Source organism: Pseudorasbora parva, chromosome 13 (genome assembly GCF_024679245.1).
Source record: "Pseudorasbora parva isolate DD20220531a chromosome 13, ASM2467924v1, whole genome shotgun sequence".
Lineage (NCBI taxonomy): Eukaryota > Metazoa > Chordata > Actinopteri > Cypriniformes > Gobionidae > Pseudorasbora > Pseudorasbora parva.
Genome location: NC_090184.1, coordinates 2,611,776 through 2,635,047, shown reverse-complemented (window position 1 = coordinate 2,635,047; position 23,272 = coordinate 2,611,776). Strand labels below are relative to the sequence as shown.

The following is a 23,272-nucleotide window of genomic DNA, read 5'->3' as shown; positions in this document are numbered from 1 at the left end:
ATTGTCGACAGGAGCACAACTTTAGTAAACGCTCCTATGGGTTGTATTTCATGAGTTAAAATATTGTCGATAGGGCCACAACTTTAGTAAACGCTCTTATGGGTCGCATTTCATGAGTTAAAATATTGTCGACAGGAGCACAACTTTAGTAAACGCTGCTATGGGTCGTATTTCATGAGTTAAAATATTGTCGACAGGGGCACAACTTTAGTAAACGCTCATATGGGTCGTATTTCATGAGTTAGAATATTGTCAATAGGAGCACAACTTTAGTAAACACTCCTATGGGTCGTATTTCATGAGTTTAAATATTGTCAATAGGAGCACAACTTTAGTAAACGCTCCTATGGGTCGTATTTCATGAGTTAAAATATTGTCGATAGGAGCACAACTTTAGTAAACGCTCTTATAGGTCGCATTTCATGAGTTAAAATATTGTCGATAGGAGCACAACTTTAGTAAACGCTCCTATGGGTCGTATTTCATGAGTTAAAATATTGTCGACTGGGGCACAACTTTAGTAAACGCTCCTATGGGTCGTATTTCATGAGTTAAAATATTGTCGACTGGGGCACAACTTTAGTAAACGCTCCTATGGGTCGTATTTCATGAGTTAAAATATTGTCGATAGGAGCACAACTTTAGTAAACGCTCCTATGGGTCGTATTTCATGAGTTAAAATATTGTTGACTGGGGCACAACTTTAGTAAACGCTCCTATGGGTCGTATTTCATGAGTTAAAATATTGTCGATAGGAGCACAACTTTAGTAAACGCTCCTATGGGTCGTATCTCATGAGTTAAAATATTGTCGATAGGAGCACAACTTTAGTAAACGCTCCTATGGGTCGTATTTCATGAGTTAAAATATTGTCGACAGGAGCACAACTTTAGTAAACGCTCCTATGGGTCGTATTTCATGAGTTAAAATATTGTCGACTGGGGCACAACTTTAGTAAACGCTCCTATGGGTCGTATCTCATGAGTTAAAATATTGTCGACAGGAGCACAACTTTAGTAAACGCTCCTATGGGTCGTATCTCATGAGTTAAAATATTGTCGACAGGAGCACAACTTTAGTAAACGCTCCTATGGGTCGTATTTCATGAGTTAAAATATTGTCGACTGGGCCACAACTTTAGTAAACGCTCCTATGGGTCGTATCTCATGAGTTAAAATATTGTCGACAGGAGCACAACTTTAGTAAACGCTCCTATGGGTCGTATCTCATGAGTTAACATATTGTCGACAGGAGCACAACTTTAGTAAACGCTCCTATGGGTCGTATTTCATGAGTTAAAATATTGTTGATAGGGCCACAACTTTAGTAAACGCTCCTATGGGTCGTATTTCATGAGTTAAAATATTGTTGATAGGACCACAACTTTAGTAAACGCTCCTATGGGTCGTATTTCATGAGTTAAAATATTGTTGATAGGACCACAATTTTAGTAAACGCTCCTATGGGTCGTACAACTTTAGTAAACGCTCCTATGGGTCGTATTTCATGAGTTAAAATATTGTCGATAGGGCCACAACTTTAGTAAACGCTCCTATGGGTCGTATTTCAAGGAAGTGACAAATTACTTATAGGCGTATTGGTTGGATGACATGTTGGATTTAGTTCACCCATTTTATCAAATGTGTGCTATTTGCAAAGCACAAATCAACTGAGCACAAGCTCACAACGTCTTCCATAATAACACACTGAACAGCAGAGCTGTGTGCGGACAGCACTGGGTAAACTCCCATAATCCTCAGATCTGGACACTGGTCATCATCCCTCTGTCTCTGCATGCTAAAGCAGAAAGTAGGATCTGATCTCGCCCTCTCTTCCTCTTCCTCAGCCAGACTCACTCCCACCAGGACTCTTACTGATCTCAAACCTGTGCCAGTCCAGAGCTCTGGCACATATACTGCAGCCTCACCTCACTATCACATGCTTCAAAAATACCTTTAGTCATATCTATAACTAATTATAATCATAGCTAATCACCATGCAGATTTTTTAAAGAAAATGGCGATCAATCAGCTCTATTATTCATTTACACTTAAATACACAGTTCAGGCTCTGAAATCTAAGACCTTATATATATAATCTAACAACATGCCCAGTTAGTTCAGAAATATTTCCTCCTCCAACAATAACATACCCAAGTGTCATAGCTAACAAAAATATAATCTAAGAACATTTTTCTAACATTAAAGGGATAGTTCACCCCAAAAAAGGTGATGTTTATCTGCTGACCCCCAGTGCATCCAACATGTAGGTGTGTTTGTTTCTTCAGTAGAACACAAATGAAGATTTTTAATTTAACCATGGCAGTCCACCAGTCATAATGCATGTGAATGGTTAACAACTCTATGAGAGTAAAAAAAAAAACATCCTTAGACAACATGCACACAAACCCTGCTGCTCGTGACGACACATTGATGTCTTAAGACACAAACCGATCAGTTTCTGTGAGAAACACAACAGTCTGGTATGGTCAAACTGGCGCAATCATAGATATATATTAGGTAGATTCCTCATTAGTGCCTGCGCGGATCGTTCGCTAAAAAAGTGGGCTTTTAAACCTTTTTGTCATCCTTACATATAGAGCTGAGTCCTGCACGGGTCCGATTTTGTAAATCCGGATAAGTGTAAGTGTTCCTAAAAATATGCATACATTTTTACGTTGGCACGTGACTGTTTTAAACCCGTGTTAGACCCTTGTTTCCCCTTGTCCGATCTGCACGCGTATCCGACACAGTTGGATGTTTTTCACCCGTTTCTGCAAAATTTGCGGGTCAACCCGTCGGCTACCCGCGGGTACCAGAACCCGTGCAGGACTCTGATACAGAGCTCTGCATAATGAAGTGCAGGAGAGCAGTGCAAGAATTGAAAATATTGATGGGGACAATTTGGGCATTTCTAATTATTGGGGGGAGGCTTGACCCCCTTAATGTCTATGGAGGTTACAGCCCTGATTTAGAGGATAAAGAAAGGAGAACAGCCGGCTGGTCACTGAATCACAGGGCAAACTCCCACTGGTAGAGCAGCAGAGAGAGAGAGAGAGAGAGAGAGAGAGAGAGAGAGAGAGAGAGAGAGAGAGAGAGAGAGAGAGAGAGAGAGAGAGAGAGAGACATAGAGAGACATAGAGAGAAAGAGAGACATAGAGAGAAAGAGAGACATAGAGAGAGACATAGAAAGAGACATAGAGAGAAAGAGAGAGAGAGAGACATAGAAAGAGACATAGAGAGAAAGAGAGAGAGAGAGACATAGAAAGAGACATAGAGAGAAAGAGAGACAGAGAGACATAGAAAGAGACATAGAGAGAAAGAGAGACAGAGAGAAAGAGAGACAGAGACATAGAGAGAAAGAGAGACAGAGAGAAAGAGAGAGATAGAGAGAGATGGGGCGGGGGGTCAGATCCAGTCTGTCCAGAGGACAAACACAAGGACAAATTTAGAGCCAGGAAGAAGATCAGAAACTGGGAATCGGTCCAGACTGGCAACAAATCTGGACGGTTAGGGACTGAGGACCAGTAACCAGAGATATGTGACGACTAGTGATGCTTACAGAATCCAACTTTAGTTTTGTGCTGATGACGCAGGACACACATGTGAAGTAGCACACACACTCCTTGCTCTGCACGGAATGAGCCACTAAACACGTCCAGGTTATTAAACCAAACAACCGGTTCAGTCGGTTCTTTTTGAGACGCACATGACCATAAAGCTGACTTTCAACTCTGCCTGTAGGTTTGATTTGTTCATTCTGAAGCGGTTCTTTGGTTCAATAACCTAGGCTGTGTTCGAAATCGGGCCCTATAGACTTAGTCAGTATTACCGGAGAACTAGATAAGGTATAAATGATGGGGCGTGGTAAAGGGGAGGAAAAAAGATGGGAAAAGGTGAGCACATGACAGACGCAAAGAAAGAGAGCCGTGTGCATGCTGACAGGATCAGAAACAGGCGTCCTACCCGGGGACCCACACGTTACGCCTCCTCAAAGAGGACGATGCATTTGAATCCCTCACGATCTGTGAATACTGGGGATATGAGCAATATGGCAAGCATGTTTAGAATGGAGACACGAGTTTATTGAACTACACTGATATTGTGCTTGATCTAGATGAGACCTGTCCAGTTTACGGCCCATGCTGTGGTCACCAGCTCCGACCTGCTGTTTGACCGCACTGAGCTGGACTTCGGACACTGCTCCGTTTATGAGTCCAGACGGATTTCAGCGCGTCTCACTAACTGCTCCTTACTGCCTCAGGAGTTTGGCTTCGTGGGTATTCCCAAGGTGAGCGCACTGTCCAGTCCACACGCTTCACAAAACTCACACCAGAGATCTGCCACATGAGCCATGACCTCATGGAAGTGTTTTGCCCAACCTACAAAAAAATGCATTTAGGCTTTTGCAAGTATTTTGTGTATTTGAAGTTTGATGTTTCATTGTACCAATATCAATCAAAATGATGAATGCAAAACATATTTTGAAAAGGCAAACCAGTCCAGGGTGCTCATGGAGTTCAGTGACATGTTTGAAGGTGCTCTTTGGGATTGGGGAGTGAAATAATGTAGAACAAAGATGCAAATCCAAAGCACTCTTCTTCAAATTATAACAAAGGCTTTATTTAACTGGCTATTTCATGGTAGAAATTTTGAATTTAAAAGACACGTGAAAAACAACCCACCCTGTTTAAGGGAACATGTGAACTCTTTTAGTTATCTAAACATCTCTGAAACCCAAACCACACACACATCTATTTTAAACTGACGTGTTACTGAGGTGTTTTGAGTGAGGTGTTTTGCTGTGCGTGCGCGTGTGTGCGACTGTAAATGTCTGTTTTGTTACTGTGCTGTGTCCATCATCTGTTATTTCCATCACTTAATCAAGCCACTCTTCTTTAAAACATGATGACGCTTTATTTCGCGTGTCTTGGCGTGTCATGATGTCTCTCATATTGAGCTGTTTGGACAGCAAACATTCAGACTCGCTGCCATTCACACGTGACATTATTCTCTCTGTGAAATCTATAAACCGGTTCTAACTCTAGCAGTTGAACAGAGCACTGCAATTATTTCTCATTTAATCTACAACCCCAAATCAGAAAAAGTTGGGACAGTTTGGAAAACGCAAATAAAAAAAGAAAGTAGTGATTTCTAAATTTACTTTGACAGACAATATGAACACAAAATATTTCATGTTTTGTCTGGTCAACTTCATGTCATTTGTAAATATGCATCCTTTCCTGTCATTCAGACCTGCAACACATTTCAAAAAAAGTTGGGACAGGAGCAATTTAGGGCTAGTAATGAGGTAAAAGGGTTAAATAATGATGTGATTTGAAACAGGTGATGTCAACAGGTGATTGAAATTATGATTTGGTACAAAAGAAGCATCCAAGAAAGATCTAATCCTTTAGGAGCAAAGATGGGCCGAGGATCGCCAGTTTGCCAACAAATACATGAGAAAATTATTGAAATGTTTAAAAACAATGTTCCTCAAAGAAAGATAGGAAGAGATTTGGATATTTCACATTCAACAGTGCATAACATAATTACAAGATTCAAGGAATCTGGAGGAATTTCAGTGCGTAAAGGACAAGGCCGCAAGCCTAAGCTGAACAACCGTGATCTCCGATCCCTCAGGCGGCACTGCATCAAGAATCGTCATTCATCTAGAAGCGATATCACCACATGGGCTCAGGACTACTTTGGCAAACCTTTGTCAAGTACCACAATACGTAGTTACATTCACAAATGCCAGTTAAAACTGTACTGTGCCAAAAGGAAGCCTTATGTTAACAGTGTCCAGAAGCGCTGTCGACTTCTCTGGGCTCGGAGGCATCTGGGATGGACCATCACACAGTGGAAATGTGTTCTGTGGTCAGATGAATCAGTATTTCAGGTATTTTTTGGGAGGAATGGACGCCGTGTGCTCCGGATCAAAGAAGTAAAGGATCATCCAGACTGTTACCAGCAACAAGTCCAAAAGCCAGGGTCTGTCATGGTATGGGGTTGTGTCAGTGCCCTTGGCAAAGGTAACTTGCACTTCTGTGAAGGCACCATTAATGCTGAAAAGTACATAGAGATTTTGGAGCATAATATGCTGCCTTCAAGAAGATATCTTTTCCAGGCTGCGGAGGAAGATGGTACGGGTACTTGACTGGCCTGCCTGCAGTCCCGACCTGTCTCCAATAGAGAATGTGTGGCGCATTTTGAAGCGCAAAATGCGACAATGAAGACCCCGTACTGTTGCCCACCTTAAAGGGGTACTTCAGCGCTGGGAAGATGAATCTGTATTTAAACTGGGTCATCAATGCAGTAGAAATGTGAAATTATTTTTTGAATTTGGTGCCTTCTAGACTGAGAAAAGACAGAAAATGTATTTTTGTCTCATGTGGATGAAAGACTACAATGCCCAGAATGCTTCGCTGATCTGTTAGGCCATGCCCAAAGCCAACTTGATTACTGTGACTGAGTTAGAGAAGACACTACAATTAAAAACTGAACGTGTCTGTTAAATATAATGAGTGAGTCACCGCGCAAGTGTCACAGCACTGAGCACTAACTGCAGGAGTGATATTACATTTAACATCATGAGCTGATGAGCTCGTGATGAGAGCTGAGGTAATCGCGATTACACTCGCGGCATACATTCACAACGCGAGTTCAGTCTGGCGCGTTTCAGTTCATGCCTTTGCAAGCTTAACTTTCATAGAAATTAATTTGAGAAGTTAAAACACTTATATTGCTCTCCATACCTCCGTTTAAATGAGTGTGCCTGTAGCTGCGACTTGAGCTCTCCCTGAGCTGAGTGTAATCTCCCATCCCCCATGCGTGAGTTCAAAACATGCGGAAATGGCTCCCTCTGCTGGCTGTAGTCTTTAGCCTTATTCCAAACATTCCTCCTATGATGCAAATATCGTCAATTTCCATCATAGGAGGAATTTTTCCAGAAATAAAATGCATAAATCTCTTGTCTCAGGGGGATATGAGGGGGGAAAGCACAATCATTTGAATATACTCCAGGGTTTCTACTGATATAAAGCCATATGCTAATCGCTGAAGTAACCCTTTAAGACTTGTTTGCAGGAAGAATGGGACAAAATTACACCTGAAACACTTCATCACTTGGTGTCTTCAGTCCCTAAACGTCTTTTAAGTGTTGTGAAAAGGAATGGCAACATTACAAAGTGGTAAATGCTTTACTGTCCCAACTTTTTTTTAAATGTGTTGCAGGTCTGAATGACAGGAAAGGATGCAAATTTACAAATGACATGAAGTTGACCAGACAAAACATGAAATATTTTGTTCATATTGTCTGCAATGAAATACAAGTCAAAGTAAATTTAGAAATCACTACTTTTTTTTTTTATTTGCACATTCCATTCTGTCCCAACTTTTTCTGATTTGGGGTTGTATAATTTGCTGATATTGAGCTGGGATACGGGTAGAGTTAGGGACAGGTGTGGTGCTGTGGGTCAGTTTAAGGGTAGAGTTAGGGTCAGGTGTGGTGGTGTGGGTCAGTTTAAGGGTAAAGTTAGGGACAGGTGTGGTGGTGTGGGTCAGTTTAAGGGTAGAGTTAGGGACAGGTGTGGTGGAGTGGGTCAGTTTAAGGGTAGAGTTAGGGACAGGTGTGGTGGTGTGGGTCAGTTTAAGGGTAGAGTTAGGGTCAGGTGTGGTGGTGTGGGTCAGTTTAAGGGTAGAGTTAGGGTCAGGTGTGGTGGTGTGGGTCAGTTTAAGGGTAGAGTTAGGGTCAGGTGTGGTGGTGTGGGTCAGTTTAAGGGTAGAGTTAGGGACAGGTGTGGTGGTGTGGGTCAGTTTAAGGGTAGAGTTAGGGACAGGTGTGGTGGTGTGGGTCAGTTTAAGGGTAGAGTTAGGGACAGGTGTGGTGGTGTGGGTCAGTTTAAGGGTAGAGTTAGGGACAGGTGTGGTGGTGTGGGTCAGTTTAAGGGTAAAGTTAGGGACAGGTGTGGTGGTGTGGGTCAGTTTAAGGGTAGAGTTAGGGACAGGTGTGGTGGTGTGGGTCAGTTTAAGGGTAAAGTTAGGGTCAGGTGTGGTGGTGTTGGTCAGTTTAAGGGTAAAGTTAGAGACAGGTGTGGTGGTGAGGGTCAGTTTAAGGGTAGAGTTAGGGTCAGGTGTGGTGGTGTGGGTCAGTTTAAGGGTAAAGTTAGGGTCAGGTGTGGTGGTGTGGGTCAGTTTAAGGGTAGAGTTAGGGACAGGTGTGGTGGTGTGGGTCAGTTTAAGGGTAAAGTTAGGGTCAGGTGTGTTAGTGTGGGTCAGTTTAAGGGTAGAGTTAGGGACAGGTGTGGTGGTGTGGGTCAGTTTAAGGGTAAAGTTAGGGACAGGTGTGGTGGTGTGGGTCAGTTTAAGGGTAGAGTTAGGTGTAAGGGAAGTGCCAACTGTGTAATTACAAATGAAACTACAGAAATTAATTACAGACGTAATTACATGCAGGTATTTTTAAAAATGTAAGTACAGTGTAAAAACATGTATGTACACAAAAAGTGCACTGTATCAAATGATTCATTAAAATGTTAGTACATAGTAGTTAAGGCCACCTAATATTAAGTGGGTCTGAAAAACGTTTAGTCATTAGATCCAGAGTCTTTGAAGAGACAAACACACATGTACAAATATATATATATATATATATATATATATATATATATATATATATATATATATATATATATATATATATATATATATATATATATATATATATATATATATATATAAATGTTTCTTTTTCTGTAGTTTATTGATGTCCAGCCTAATGACGGTTTTGGCACTTTGCTGCCTTCTCAAAGCCTGGACATTCACTTTATCTTCAGCGCGTCAAAGGCCGGGGAATACAACTTCATACTCACCTGCAAAACAAGCATTAACAGGTAGGAAAGATGTCACGTTTTAATACATGTCTATAAAGAGCACAAAAGCTCACTGTAGGATGTGTAGTTCAGTGAAATGAGAACATATATATATATATATATATATATATATAGAATGCTGACAATATATGAACAGCAGTTTACCATAAAAGCTGTCCGGTGCTGTCTGGCTTTAACTCAGACGGCCCCATCTAGTGGCCATCAGTGTGTATCTGTATAAAACCTGGAGTTTCTATCCGTTTCTACTCATTTCTGTGTGTTGAGCAGACAGTGGCCCTCTCACTTGCTTTGATGATGCAATAAATCAATATTTTGCACTACAAAACCAGTCGTGCGTCTCACGGGTATATCTGTATCTGTATCAATATTTAGATGTTTTTGCACCCTCAGATTCCAGATTTTCATCTCGGACAAATATTGTCCTATCATAACAAACCATACATCAGTGATGCTGATTTATCTCTTAAAAAAGGGACCCTTATGACTGGTTTTGTGGTCCAGAGTCACATATGTGCCGATGATATACAGCCAAAATACACTCTTGATTGTGTGCTGTTGCTTTTATTCAACATTTTAAAGACTGTAAATAAGTATAAAAAAGAAGAATGTTTGCTGTGGATGAAACAAGATTGTGTCATCGCTTTTATACAACCAATCGATAAACAAGAAGTTAATATTGAGGAACGTAACAGCAATACAAATAGTATTGAACGAAAGTACAATATTTCCCAGTTCCAGTTCTTCTCTCCATCAGTGTCAGTGTTTCTGAACTCCACTGTAGTCTTGAGTTTTCTTACGGGAACAAACACCTCACAATACCCCTTATTATAATAATATACATAGAATAAAGGGGCGGAGCCTAGTGGAGTTAGTTAGTACTGTGTTGAAACTGCCAGTTACGGTAAGAGTCGGGGCATTTCCCAAACACCAGTCACAACACACTGCACCAGCCGACCAATCAAAGCACAGTGTGCTTTTCAGAAGGAGGGGCTTCATAGAGACCGGAACTAAACAGAGTTACTGACAGACTGGGAAGAGAGGAGCCGCAACAATGGAGAATATGAGGAGGAAATCAACATTCAAGCAGAAAAACCAGCTCTAGTAGTTCCTAATTCACTCATATGCCTCTCTCTATTCTATTCTCAGAGACTTCCTGTTATCTTGTCACGCGACTGGTGTCCAGCCTTCTCTGAAACTCTCTGATAGTTTGGTTGAGTTTGGAGGGACGGCGCTGGGTGACCGGAGCACTGCAGTACTGTATGTGGAGAACCGTATCAGCGCGGCCCGGCTCTTCGCCTTCTCGGTCCCTGAAAACTCGGACCTCACCATCACTCCTGCTTCAGGACGCGTGCTGCCAGGACAGGTGCGGATTAACACTGGAGCACTTCACAATCATTCACTTTTGTTCTGCTTTATTATTTGGTTTCATTGCTACAGATTTGTTTTTATTCATTTTTTGTTGCTTCATGCCTTTGATCATTCATCAATGAGGGGACATCAGGGCTAGTCACATTTTACTACAGTGAATATTTCTCATAATAGGTTTATTTAAGATAATCAAATTATATATACACTGTGAAAATGCTTTCCTTACTTAGTATTTTTGTCTTGTTTCTAGTCCAAACATCTAAAAATTCTTAAAACAAGAAGTATCTCGACAAGCTAAAGTAATTGTCTTGTTTTGGGATCAAATAACTCAAAATTAAGAGTTTTTGCCTAAAATACGTAAAATAATCTGCCAATGGGGTAGGAACAATAATATTAATTCAAACAGAAAACAATCTTATTTTTCTCACCCCATTGGCAGATAATTTCTCTTATTTTAAGCAAAAACTCTCTTAATTTTGAGTTATTTTTCCCAAAACAAGACAGCAATTTTTACTGGTCTAGTAAATGTTTCTTAATGTAAGAATTTTTAGATGCTTGGACTAGAAACAAGACAAAAATACTAAGTAAGAAAAGCTTTTTTTGCAGTGTGGACACATAGCTTAAAATTTGGGCCACAAAAAGATCCTTATTGGGAGAACAATTCATGACACATTAACAGTAGTATTATTAAATTACGCTGGTTTTCTCATCCACTATTGACGCTTGCTTGTTTGTGCGAGATGCATTCTGGGATACTGGTCTGTCTAAAGTCCACGCGAGTCTCCTCTCGATGCATCCTCGATAAAAGAGGAGGATCAAGGACACATCCGGGGATTTGAACTGTACTCTATACTTTATGCCTTTTTATTCTCACACATACTCCAAAATACATTTTACAGTTTGCACACATTTATTTTTTATTTTATTTTATACAACCAGACATTTATGAAAACTATATGTAAAAACACTAGATAACTTTCTGGGCCCTATTGTAACATGATCATGGTCTGAACCTCATGGCACAAGTGCTCTTAGGGAGTGTCCGAATCCACTTTTGCTCGTTTAACAACGGAAACAACATTTTGTTCGCTCGGCGCATGATTCAGAAGTGTTGTCCCTCGTCTCTTAATGAGTCATGGGTGTGTTTTTGACGCAACGTGCAATAAACCAATCAGAGTCTCATCTCCCTTTCCCTTTAAAAGCCAGTTGTGCTCACACCGGCGGATTCACAAGTCAGTTTATACATCTGTGTAATGCTACGATTGGTCAAATAATTAGCCAATTTCATTCTTCATTACTGCGGACATTCTTCGGACAGCTAATACATCACCACCACGATTATAATTAATTAAAAATTACTCAATATTAAAAAAATATTTTGCTTAAAATAAAATAAATAATCTGCCAATGGGGTGAGAAAAATAATCTTAATTCAAACAGAAAACAAGACTATTTTTCTCACCCCATTGGCGGGCTATTTTGCTTATTTTGAGCAAAAACTTAATTTTGAGTTTTTCCCAAAACAAGAGATACATTTTTACTTGTCTAGTAGATGTTTCTTAATGTGGATAGGGTCCTAAAACGGTGAATAAAACATCTTCATTTACTAGATGTTTGAAACAACATGAAAATTATTATTTCTGTACATGGATAAGCATCAAGTCAATTTACACAAATAAGCATTTTTGACTCAAATACTTTTAGTTAGTGAGATTTAGGCCTTGTGACAACCTCCTCATCTCCCTTATTTGTTTACCCTGAAGTTTGTGTGCCTCTGTCTGTTTGTGTGTGTGTGTCCACAGAGGTGTCTGGTCCAGGTGACGTTCAGCCCAACACTGTCTGATAATGTCATCAAAGCCGAGGCTCTTCGCCAGAGGAACGTCACCAGCAGCAGCCAACGTACACAACCTGACAGTAAAGTAAGGAGCGCCAATCATATCTCTCCTCAAACACATTCCTGCTCGCTGTTATAACTTTCGTGCTCTCTTTAATACAGAGCAAAATGGAAACTCAAGTGCTTTTGGGAAAAGATCAAGACAGCAAAGCCACGCCCACAGATGGGAGCAAAGCCACGCCCACAGATGGAAGCCCCTCCCACTCCCTGAGCCCAGCAGACCCTGGGTAAAAACAGTCTGCTTATGACATTGTACAGGGGACAATTAAAAGTATTATTTATATTGATATAATTTCTCCACAGCTCTGTTGAATATTCGGCTGCGAAGGCCTCACTTCTGCGCTCTTTCACTGAGCGGCGCGTTCGCCATGTCATACCCTGCTTCACCTCGACCTCAGACACGTCAGACGAGCCCCGACACAGGTGAGGATGAGAGAATGAGGAGACGTTAAACCGCTCAAAATGTTTCCTTCAAGACATCTTTCAAATGTTCAAACTGAAGTTTAAGGTGCTCCAGGTTATTTTTGTTTAACATGAACAATACTTCGATTTATAATTTATTAATCTGAGATCATGTTAATTTCAACATTTACTATTACATTATTCAAAAAGTAAAAGTTAAACTAACATAAACAAACAATGAACGACTGTATTTTTTTACTAACATTAATAAAGATTAATAATGCACTTTTGATAATACTTTATTTCACAGTTTCCTTGTTACATATGTTACATATACTTACCATAGAAATAAAGGGAAAATTACACTTTAAAAAAGTAAAGTGTAACAGCATATTGTTGGTTCATGTTAGTTAAAGAGCCCCTATTATGGATTTTTTAAAATGACCTTTCATGTAGTGTGTAACATAGCTCTAAGTGAATGAAAACATCCTGCAAAATTTTAAATCTGTGTACTATCGCTGAGCTTAAGCCTCTGGACACCGGCCTGAGCAGGAGTTCAGTTATGGTAATGGACGTTTAGCTTCTGAAATACACGCTGTATGCGGTAGACCAATCACAAAAGTCTGGGCCGTTTGACCAATCTGAGCAGAGTAGACCAATCACAAAAGTCTGGGCCGTTTGACCAATCTGAGCAGAATAGGTTAATGGAAAGGAGATTAGAGAGACTGATTCATCCATCGAGTCGTTTGAGAATCACTGAACATTGTGGTGATGTGCAGTGTATATTATGAGAAAATGAAATGTTTTTTTGACCTTCGATGCGTGTAAACCTGTTGTTGGAGAGCTCCAAAACTAAATTAGGAAACGTTAAAATAGCATAACAGGGGCACTTTAACACACATAGTTTAAGATATTTTATATTTAGTCCGAGAGCGTATGCAAGTGTATGCACACTATACTGTCCATGTCCAGAAAGGGAATAAAAACATCATCACAGTAGTCCATATGAGACATCAGTGGGTTAATTAGAGTCTCTTGAAGCATCCAAAATACATTTGGGTCCAAAAATAACAAAAACTACGACTTTATTCAGCATTGTCTTCTCTTACGCGTTTGTTTCGATCTGCACAGTCTCCCTCAGACTATAAAGGAAGCTTGCACGCACCAGTTAACACGTCAGTCACCGCGCAGTCGCAAACGCGGATGATGTCTCATATGGACTACTGTGATGATGTTTTTATTCCCTTTCTGGACATGGACAGTATAGTGTGCATACACTTGCATACGCTCTCGGACTAAATATAAAATATCTTAAACTGTGTGTGAAGATGAACGGAGGTCTTACGGGTGTGGAGCGACATTAGGGAGAGGAGTTAATGACAGACATTTCATTTTTGGGTGAACTAACCCTTTAAGCTAACAAAGTAGACCTTATTGTAAAGTGTTACCATAAAAATGTAAAGTAAAATAAATCTGACTGATCCAACCAGCCCACATGAGACGCTGTATCTGGAGTTACGCTGTCCCGCCGTCAGACCGGCTCTCCTGCTGGCCTCGGACAGACGCAGCGTCCACTTCGGTCAGGTGGCAGTGGGTGAGGCACGCTCGACCATCAGCTCAACGCTTACTGCCTGAGTCTCATCTGTTCACTGAATGCTTTTAACCTCACAGGTCAGAAGCTGTTGAAAAAGGTGATCATCCAGAACATTTCCTCACAGTTTGTAAAGGTATCTTTTTCAATCCCTTCTTAAGAACTTTAATTAATCATTCAATATACATAAATATTAATGTGTAACTTACACTACCAGTTTGGAATAATTACGAATTGATGTCTCTTCTGCACAACAAGGCCGCATTTATTTGAACAAAAATACAGTACAAATGTGAAATATTATTCTAGTGTAAATCAGCTGTTCTCTGTGTGAATATATGGTAAAGTGTGATTTATTTTTGTCTGACGTGTTCATACTCAACTCTAGTCAGAATATGAGTCTGATGCTCATTGGGCTGTCATTATGGGGTGTTTCAACCGAACCAGGAAAGACATCAATTGGACAGACCTACAACCAATCAGAGCAGCAGAGCGACGCATAACATTAGTTGTAAAATATCAACAGAGCTCAACTGAAAAAAATTATTAAAAAACTAAAGCTGGAGCTGAAGCGTTTTTAATCTCCAGACCCATGAATCTCCAGCAGAAGGGTTCTGAAGCCGAAGCGTTTTTAATCTCCAGACCCATGAATCTCCAGCAGAAGGGTTCTGAAGCTGAAGCGTTTTTAATCTCCAGACCCATGAATCTCCAGCAGAAGGGTTCTGAAGCCGAAGCGTTTTTAATCTCCAGACCCATGAATCTCCAGCAGAAGGGTTCTGAAGCTGAAGCGTTTTTAATCTCCAGACCCATGAATCTCCAGCAGAAGGGTTCTGAAGCCGAAGCGTTTTTAATCTCCAGACCCATGAATCTCCAGCAGAAGGGTTCTGGAGCTGAAGCGTTTTTAATCTCCAGACCCATGAATCTCCAGCAGAAGGGTTCTGGAGCTGAAGCGTTTTTAATCTCCAGACCCATGAATCTCCAGCTGAAGGGTTCTGGAGCTGAAGCGTTTTTAATTTCCAGACCCATGAATCTCCAGCAGAAGGGTTCTGAAGCTGAAGCGTTTTTAATCTCCAAACCCATGAATCTCCAGCAGAAGGGTTCTGGAGCTGAAGCGTTTTTAATCTCCAAACCCATGAATCTCCAGCAGAAGGGTTCTGGAGCTGAAGCGTTTTTAATCTCCAGACCCATGAATCTCCAGCAGAAGGGTTCTGAAGCCGAAGCGTTTTTAATCTCCAGACCCATGAATCTCCAGCAGAAGGGTTCTGGAGCTGAAGCGTTTTTAATCTCCAGACCCATGAATCTCCAGCAGAAGGGTTCTAAAGCTGAAGCGTTTTTAATCTCCAGACCCATGAATCTCCAGCTGAAGGGTTCTGAAGCCGAAGCGTTTTTAATCTCCAAACCCATGAATCTCCAGCAGAAGGGTTCTGGAGCTGAAGCGTTTCTAATCTCCAGACCCATGAATCTCCAGCAGAAGGGTTCTGAAGCCGAAGCGTTTTTAATCTCCAGACCCATGAATCTCCAGCAGAAGGGTTCTGGAGCCGAAGCGTTTTTAATCTCCAGACCCATGAATCTCCAGCAGAAGGGTTCTGGAGCTGAAGCGTTTCTAATCTCCAGACCCATGAATCTCCAGCAGAAGGGTTCTGAAGCCGAAGCGTTTTTAATCTCCAGACCCATGAATCTCCAGCAGAAGGGTTCTGAAGCCGAAGCGTTTTTAATCTCCAGACCCATGAATCTCCAGCAGAAGGGTTCTGGAGCTGAAGCGTTTTTAATCTCCAGACCCATGAATCTCCAGCAGAAGGGTTCTGAAGCCGAAGCGTTTCTGATCTCCAGACCCATGAATCTCCAGCTGAAGGGTTCTGGAGCTGAAGCGTTTTTAATCTCCAGACCCATGAATCTCCAGCAGAAGGGTTCTGAAGCTGAAGCGTTTCTTCAGTGTTGTGAAGGGCAGGGATCATGAGGTTCTGCTGGAGAAATGCTGCCGTTCTGTATTGAGCTTGATATCAGTGTTAACCTGCCTTTCAGCTCACCTCATCCCTGCTGGATGTGAGCGGGCCGTTTTCTGTGCTGAACGCCATGCGGTCCATCGGTCCTGAACACACACACATACTCCTGATCGCATTTACACCCTCTGTGGCCAAGAAGGTGAGCGCCAGCTGTGCCCATACACAAATCATAGCAAAACGTGTTTCATGTTCTCAGTGTTGGGGCTGCACGACACCAGCTGAATGTATAGAGATAATTCAATCTAAATGCTTTAATATTAAACAGTGTATTGATAGCTACAGAGACATTGATTTGAATAGTGATTCGATTACCTGTTATGCTAATTTAAAGGGTTAGTTCGACCAAAAATCAAAATTGTGATTAATTCCTCCTGTGGTTGGCCAGCCGTCAGACCTCCGTTCATCTTCACACACAGATGAAGATATTAGTGTTGAAATCCGATGGCTCAGAAAGGCCTTCATTGACACCAATGTCATTTCCTCTCTCAAGACCCATAAAGGCACTAAAGACGTCGTTACAAAGCCCATCTCACTACAGCGGCTCTACAATCATTTATGAAGAGATGAGAATAGTTTTTGTGTGCAAAAAAACTAAATAACGACTTATATAGTGATGGGCCGATTTCAAAACAAAGCTTCGAACCGTTATGAATCAGTGAATCGATTCATGATTCGGATCGCGTGTCAAACTGCTGAAATCACGTGACTCTGCCGATCTGAATCATGAATCGATTCACTGATTCATAACGGTTCGTTATATACGGTATCGCCATTGGTGTCAATGAAGGCCTTTCTGAGCCATCGGATTTCAACACTAATATCTTCATCTGTGTGTGAAGATGAGCGGAGGTCTGACGGGTGTCCAACCACATGAGGGTAAGTAATTATTGACAGAATTTTCATTTTTGGGTGAGCTAACCCTTTAAAGGCTCCTAATTTAGTCTCCTCATTTTTGAAGCTCATCATTATCATGGTAATGCGAAAGCATCTGTCATTACTGGACCACGTACTGTCTGTGACCCAGGCATTTTCTCCACAGGCTTCTCTCTTAAACTTCACACCCAGAACTGCCATTGAGAGCCCATGCTGGTGTTCATAATGTGAAATATGTTTTGTTTTGTCAGTATTATGAAACTCTGGCGGTGCGCTGCAGTCAGATGTCTCTGGAGATCGCTCTGTGTGCTGAAGCTGTCAATCCCATCATCACCTGCTCACACGAAGGACACATTAACTTTGACTGCGTTCCTGAAAACGAGAGCGCCTCGCAAGTGTTCAGGGTATCAACTCTACTTTGCTCTTGATGTCGCATTCATAACATTAACAGATGCCTTCCCTTTTGACTGCAAAAAATGATGTCCAGTGTTTGTCCTGTTTTCCAGTGAAATTATCTAAACATTCTTAAATCAAGTGCAAACTCTCTTTGTACTAAAGACGCAGTGAAACGTTAGCACTGAAGAGGCGTGATCAGGGTTATTTCCAGAGGCGGACAGTAGTGGAGTATTTTTACTTTTTACTCAAGTACATTTTTCAAGTATATACTTTATCAATGTTTTTCTTTGGAAAAATTTTACTTCACTACATTCCAAAGCATAATATATAATATCATACTTTTCACTGCACTACATTTCATAAATAAAAGTTGTTGGGTTTTTTTACCTTTAAGTCTTAATCACATTAAAGGGGTGGTTTCGTGTTTTTTTTCTAGGTTTGGTTGTATTTATGGGGCAAAGTATACCATGTCTTAATACTTTCTTTTTTTTAAACGCCGTATTTTCTTCTATTCTCCCTTTATTCCACACCGCTGTCTCCACTGTCCTTTGAACGGCTCGTCTGCTTCCTGCTTCTCGGAAGCCCATCCCTCTGAAAAACGCAATGGTCTTAGATTGGTCAGATGGCCAAATGTAGTTTCCTGTATTTTTATTGGCTGAAGTGCCAAGCACAGGTTGTCATGGAAACGCCACGTTTCTTGTCAAATCGCATGCAGCCACCCCTTTAAGCATATAGCACTTTCTTACTTGTACTCAAGTAAAATTTTCATTACTTTTACTGGAGTAAAAACAGGGCCGGCGCTCCGCACACGCACATCACGCACTGCGCGTAGGGCACCAAGTGCTTGGGGGGGCACCAAAAAATCTGGGTCGTGAAAAAATCATCACAATAGGCTACTAGTATAAATCAAGGGGGTAATCTAGCGCTCGGAAAGCGTTCCACCCGTAGGGGCTGCCATTGCTAACCAAGCCATCACCTGCTGTTAGCATCCCATTGACTCCCATTCATTTTTGAGTCACTTTGACAGTGAATAACTTTACATCTGAGACGTTTAAAGACTCCATTTGTCCATTGTTTATTTCTAAAGAAACACAACAATGTATAAAAGGCTCCATTACCTTGTATCTTACACTATCGCCCCGCAGCAGCTGTTTTTGTAAAAATAGGCTAACGATTGCGTCATAACCAACGCGACTCTGTCGCACAGTTGAGAAATTACCGTATAGACCTGAAGAGACGCTCGCAGGCAATCTTTTACTGTCTATGAGACAATCGGGGGGACGTGGAGACATAAAGTCTGATAAAGTCAAGGGGGAAGAATGGGGAGAAGCCCATAGTGAGCCAAAAGCAACGGGAGAAAATATTTAAACAACGTGATTCAGCTTTCGCTTTCCACATCTACTAGAAGACTCACAGCTGTCAGACAGGAGGCTCACGTCACATCTACGTCGTCCAGCTCAGTCTGAGCCTGCGCAGTTCGCTCAGCCATCAGGAAGTGAGTGCCCCTAGGTTGACTTCATTCTTTCGCCGTAGACGTCAATGGGAACGCTCGGTCCATTTCTTTTACTGTCTATGGTATAAATAACAAATACAATATTTCTAAAAGCATGTTAATATACAAAAGCAATACAAAAGTAATATAGGCCTAGACCAAATTAATCGAGAAAAAGGTGATTCTCTGTGCCAGTCTCCCTCTGGTGCCCCCCCTTCCCCACCTCCCAGTGATCTGTTCGATTATGCCTCAATCAATGTCAAATTTGGCAGACACCGACCTCAGACATGGCCTTGAAAAGGCACCAAGAGTTGGGGGCGGAAAAAAGAAAAAAAGAAGAGACAGCGGGATGATGCTCGCGCGTCATCCTGCTTAGGGCATTAGTGCTTAGGGCACCCAAATGGCTAGCGCTGGCCCTGAGTAAAAATATACAGCACAATTTTTGTTATAAGTATTAAATGATATTCAATATGAAACGCTGTGCAGTAAAAAGTACAATATTATGTTTTGGAATCTTGTGAAGTAAATATTTTTTCAAAGAAGAACACCGATAAAGTACATATACTTGAAAAATAAAATGACTTGGAAAGTGAAAATACTCCACTACTGTCTGCCTCTGGTTATTTCTGCGGCTGATCTTATTGCATCTGTATTTGTAGGAGTTTCCCTTTCAGACGCAGTATTTATGGGAGGAGAGTATTTAAATTATGATTTACTAAGGATTGCTCTAGTCAGTTTACTGGTGTTTGTGCCATTATGTACCCCCACAAAAGCACGTCTTAAGTCAGACGCTAACGGGTAAATTGTGTTTGTCATTATGGAAATGATCCGGCTGCGTCTGTGTTCATTAATGTGTGTGTCGTCAGTAGATCACAAGCAGAACTTTTCCATCGCATCTGTGCTTTTATGGGATTGTGCTCTCACACTAATATGCCCTGTTTAGTAAATTTGGCCCAAAGTGTTGTTTTCTGAAAGAATGATCAATTTAATGAGTTTATGCTTCAAACAAGAAAAAATATCTGCCAATGAAGTGGGAAAAATAAACTTAATTCAAAGGGAAAACGATAACGTCTTCTTTCAGACGAACACAAACAGAGTAATATAAACAAAATGTCCTGGCTCTTCCCAGCTTTATAATGGCAGTGAATGACACCCCACTGAAATTTGAAGCCCAAAAAGTGCATCCATCCATTGTAAAAGTCCTCCACACGGCTCCGGGGGTTAATAAATGCCTTCTGAAGCTAATCGATGGGTTTGTGTAAGAAAATATATCCATATTTAACATGTCATAAAGTAAAATATCTAGCTTCCAGCGGACCGTCTTCTGTATTCAGTGGCGGAGCCAGAAGAGTGTCGACGGTTATCCGACTGGCCACCCCAAAATTTAGATCAATACTTCTATTTTACCTCCTATTGAAAGAAGTTTTTATTCTGACGTGCGACGGTGCAGCACATTGTTCATGTATCATGAATATTAAGAGAATATTAACGTTAGTTGCCAAACAGACGATTAAAGGGTTAGTTCACCCAAAAATGAAATGTCTGTCATTAACTCCTCTCCCTAATGTCGTTCCACACCCGTAAGACCTCCGTTCATCTTCACACACAGTTTAAGATATTTTATATTTAGTCCGAGAGCGTATGCAAGTGTATGCACACTATACTGTCCATGTCCAGAAAGGGAATAAAAACATCATCACAGTAGTCCATATGAGACATCAGTGGGTTAATTAGAGTCTCTTGAAGCATCCAAAATACATTTGGGTCCAAAAATAACAAAAACTACGACTTTATTCAGCATTGGCTTCTCTTCCACGTTTGTGTTCAATCCTCAAATAAAGATTCAATTCTAATTAATTCAACTCTAATTAACCCACTGATATCTCATATGGACTACTGTGATGATGTTTTTATTCCCTTTCTGGACATGGACAGTATAGTGTGCATACACTTGCATACGCTCTCTGACTTAATATAAAATATCTTAAACTGTGTGTGAAGATGAACGGAGGTCTTACGGGTGTGGAACAACATTAGGGAGAGGAGTTAATGACAGACATTTCAGTTTTGGCTGAACTAACCCTTTAAGAATGAAGGGGGTTGGGCATACGCGCAGAGTTGTTCAAAATCCTGCCGCACCATTCACATTGGTTTCCATTAGATGACACAATTTGTCTCAAAATGTTGTCAATATATAAAAAGTTTGTATTGGCATTTTTCAGTATTTTTCTGACTCTGTAAAGTCTGTGCTTATGGAAAGATAGAGCTAATATAGATTGCCCTTTCTGTTTCCGTTTGTGCAGTTCTTACACCAAAACACATCGATGCCACTTTTTTCATTCTTGAAGTGAACTTTTTTCGCCTTTAATCAGAGGTGGACAAAGTACGCAACTCTATTACTTCAGTACTGCTTCAGGAAAAGAGTACTGCTGGTCAAATATTAGTTCTAAAAACTGATTTTTACTTGAGTACAGAAGTACAGAAGTATTTGTTTGTAAAAGTACTTAAGTATCAAAAGTAAATTTCCTTTTTTATGTCAACGCATTGTTTAATTATTGTTGCATTGTTGTTTAAATGCACATTATGCCATCATGCTTTAAGCCAGTTAGTGATGCTTCATCAGACATGCTAGCGTATGACCACCTTAAACTCATTTCAATACTTGTATAAAAGTTACAAAGCTCTTTATAAAGCTGCTGTCACTTTAAGGCCGAATGCACGGATCCAATACACTGATACACATCTGATATTCTCCCAACTTTACTCTTCTCTTTCTCCCAGACGTTTACATTTTTTATAAGACATGCATCAAGTGTATGCCAACTTAACTAATCTTGAATTTTTTAAAAACTGAAATATACTTTCTAAGTATGGCTATAGGTGCACACATTGTGCTTTGAAGTGTTCAAAAAAATTGGGAAACTATACATGACCCTATAAGAGAGATTACCGATAGACTGTCTGAAACTAAAACATCAAAAAACCTTTTAAAGAGGAAAAAAATCATCCACTGACTTTCAAAGCTGCGACAGAAATGACTTTCGACTTCAAGGACCTTGATAGAAATGTAGTGGAGTAAAAAGTACGATATTTGTCTTTCAACTGTAGTGAAGTTAAAGTTTCACGAAACAAATTATACTTAAGTAAAGTACAGATACTTAAAAAGTGAACTGAAGTACAGTACTCAAGTAAATGAGCTTAGATACTGTCCAGCTCTGGCTGTATGGTGATTAGATTCAGTTTTGATTGCCGGCTTGAACATGAGAACGCGATGCGTCTGGTGTGCGGCATATGGCTCTTCATCCGTAGAGAGCAGCTTAATCGGACAAATAGGCCTACGCATAAAGGTATGCTAAAAATAGCGGGTATAGTTGACACGTCTTAACCATAGACCGTAAAAAAATATGGACGACTCGGCATCATCCATTTCCGCTTGCCTGCACGGCGCTGACATCTTGGGACTGAGTCTGCGCAGTAGAGAACAGGAAGTAGAGCAGGAAGTATATCAAAAGCCCGCCCACACTCTCATAGATTACAGAACAATTAATTATGTTGGTGTGAAATAAACAGTAATGGAAATGTAGAAATTAAAGCTAAAGCTCCAATCTGCTCCCTAAAATCCCGAAAAAAGTCCATTAGTGCCTCAGTGACAACTTCACTCAGAGAAGAAACTGCAGGCTTGGTCTTAACCGAGTGTAAGCAGTTGACAAAATGAAATCGGATTCTTGTCAGTATTGTGCATTTTGTCTTAAAGAGACAGCAGTAGGATGACCAGACGTCCCAAAAAATTCGGGACAGTCCCGAAATCTACACTGTTGTCCCGAATCTGGCCCTAATTGTCCCGAAAATTAAAACTAAGATAGTTTAAATTATACTAAAGCAAAATAGTTGACTGATAAACATTAAAAACTGTCTGCGGAGGTTGAGGCGTCCTGCATCCACCCCCCGCCGGCTGCTCATTGGCTGCAGCAGCTTTTTCTAAGTTTTAAAAAAAAAGACGGAATGTGTTGACTCGGGCCTCCACAGCCTAGGTAGGCTATAGCTGTGTGAATTTAAATTTTATTGTTTCTATACATGAATCTTATTAATCTATATGCACAAACAAAGACAATACAACCTTTTTGTCCCCATTTTTTTTTATCCTTGATGAAGAGAGCACAAGTTGCTGCAGCCGCGAGGAGGACATGCACGCGTAGGCTACGTTAAAGGAGTTATTGACTGCTCGCAGCACTGTGTAAAAAAAACAAAAAAATACTTCACTACACAATTATTTCTTTATATTCGTTTAAGCTCATTATCGTTAGGCTGGTCTGATTCACACACTGTTACTTACAACAGTCATTGTGTGTTTTTTTCTTTTCAC

At 40.7% G+C, this 23,272-nt stretch overlaps 1 protein-coding gene across 1 annotated transcript in view; it reads left to right on the top strand.

The window, feature by feature from the left end:
* cfap74 (cilia and flagella associated protein 74) overlaps positions 1-23,272 on the top strand; it is an 89,107-nt gene that overhangs the window by 53,687 nt on the left and 12,148 nt on the right. The window contains exons 23-32 of the mRNA XM_067412964.1: positions 4,117-4,290; positions 8,757-8,890; positions 10,037-10,253; positions 12,061-12,177; positions 12,255-12,379; positions 12,456-12,575; positions 14,045-14,148; positions 14,226-14,281; positions 16,168-16,287; positions 17,273-17,425. Of these exons, the coding sequence (XP_067269065.1) occupies positions 4,117-4,290; positions 8,757-8,890; positions 10,037-10,253; positions 12,061-12,177; positions 12,255-12,379; positions 12,456-12,575; positions 14,045-14,148; positions 14,226-14,281; positions 16,168-16,287; positions 17,273-17,425 (1,320 nt within the window). The remainder of the gene's footprint in view (positions 1-4,116; positions 4,291-8,756; positions 8,891-10,036; positions 10,254-12,060; positions 12,178-12,254; positions 12,380-12,455; positions 12,576-14,044; positions 14,149-14,225; positions 14,282-16,167; positions 16,288-17,272; positions 17,426-23,272) is intronic.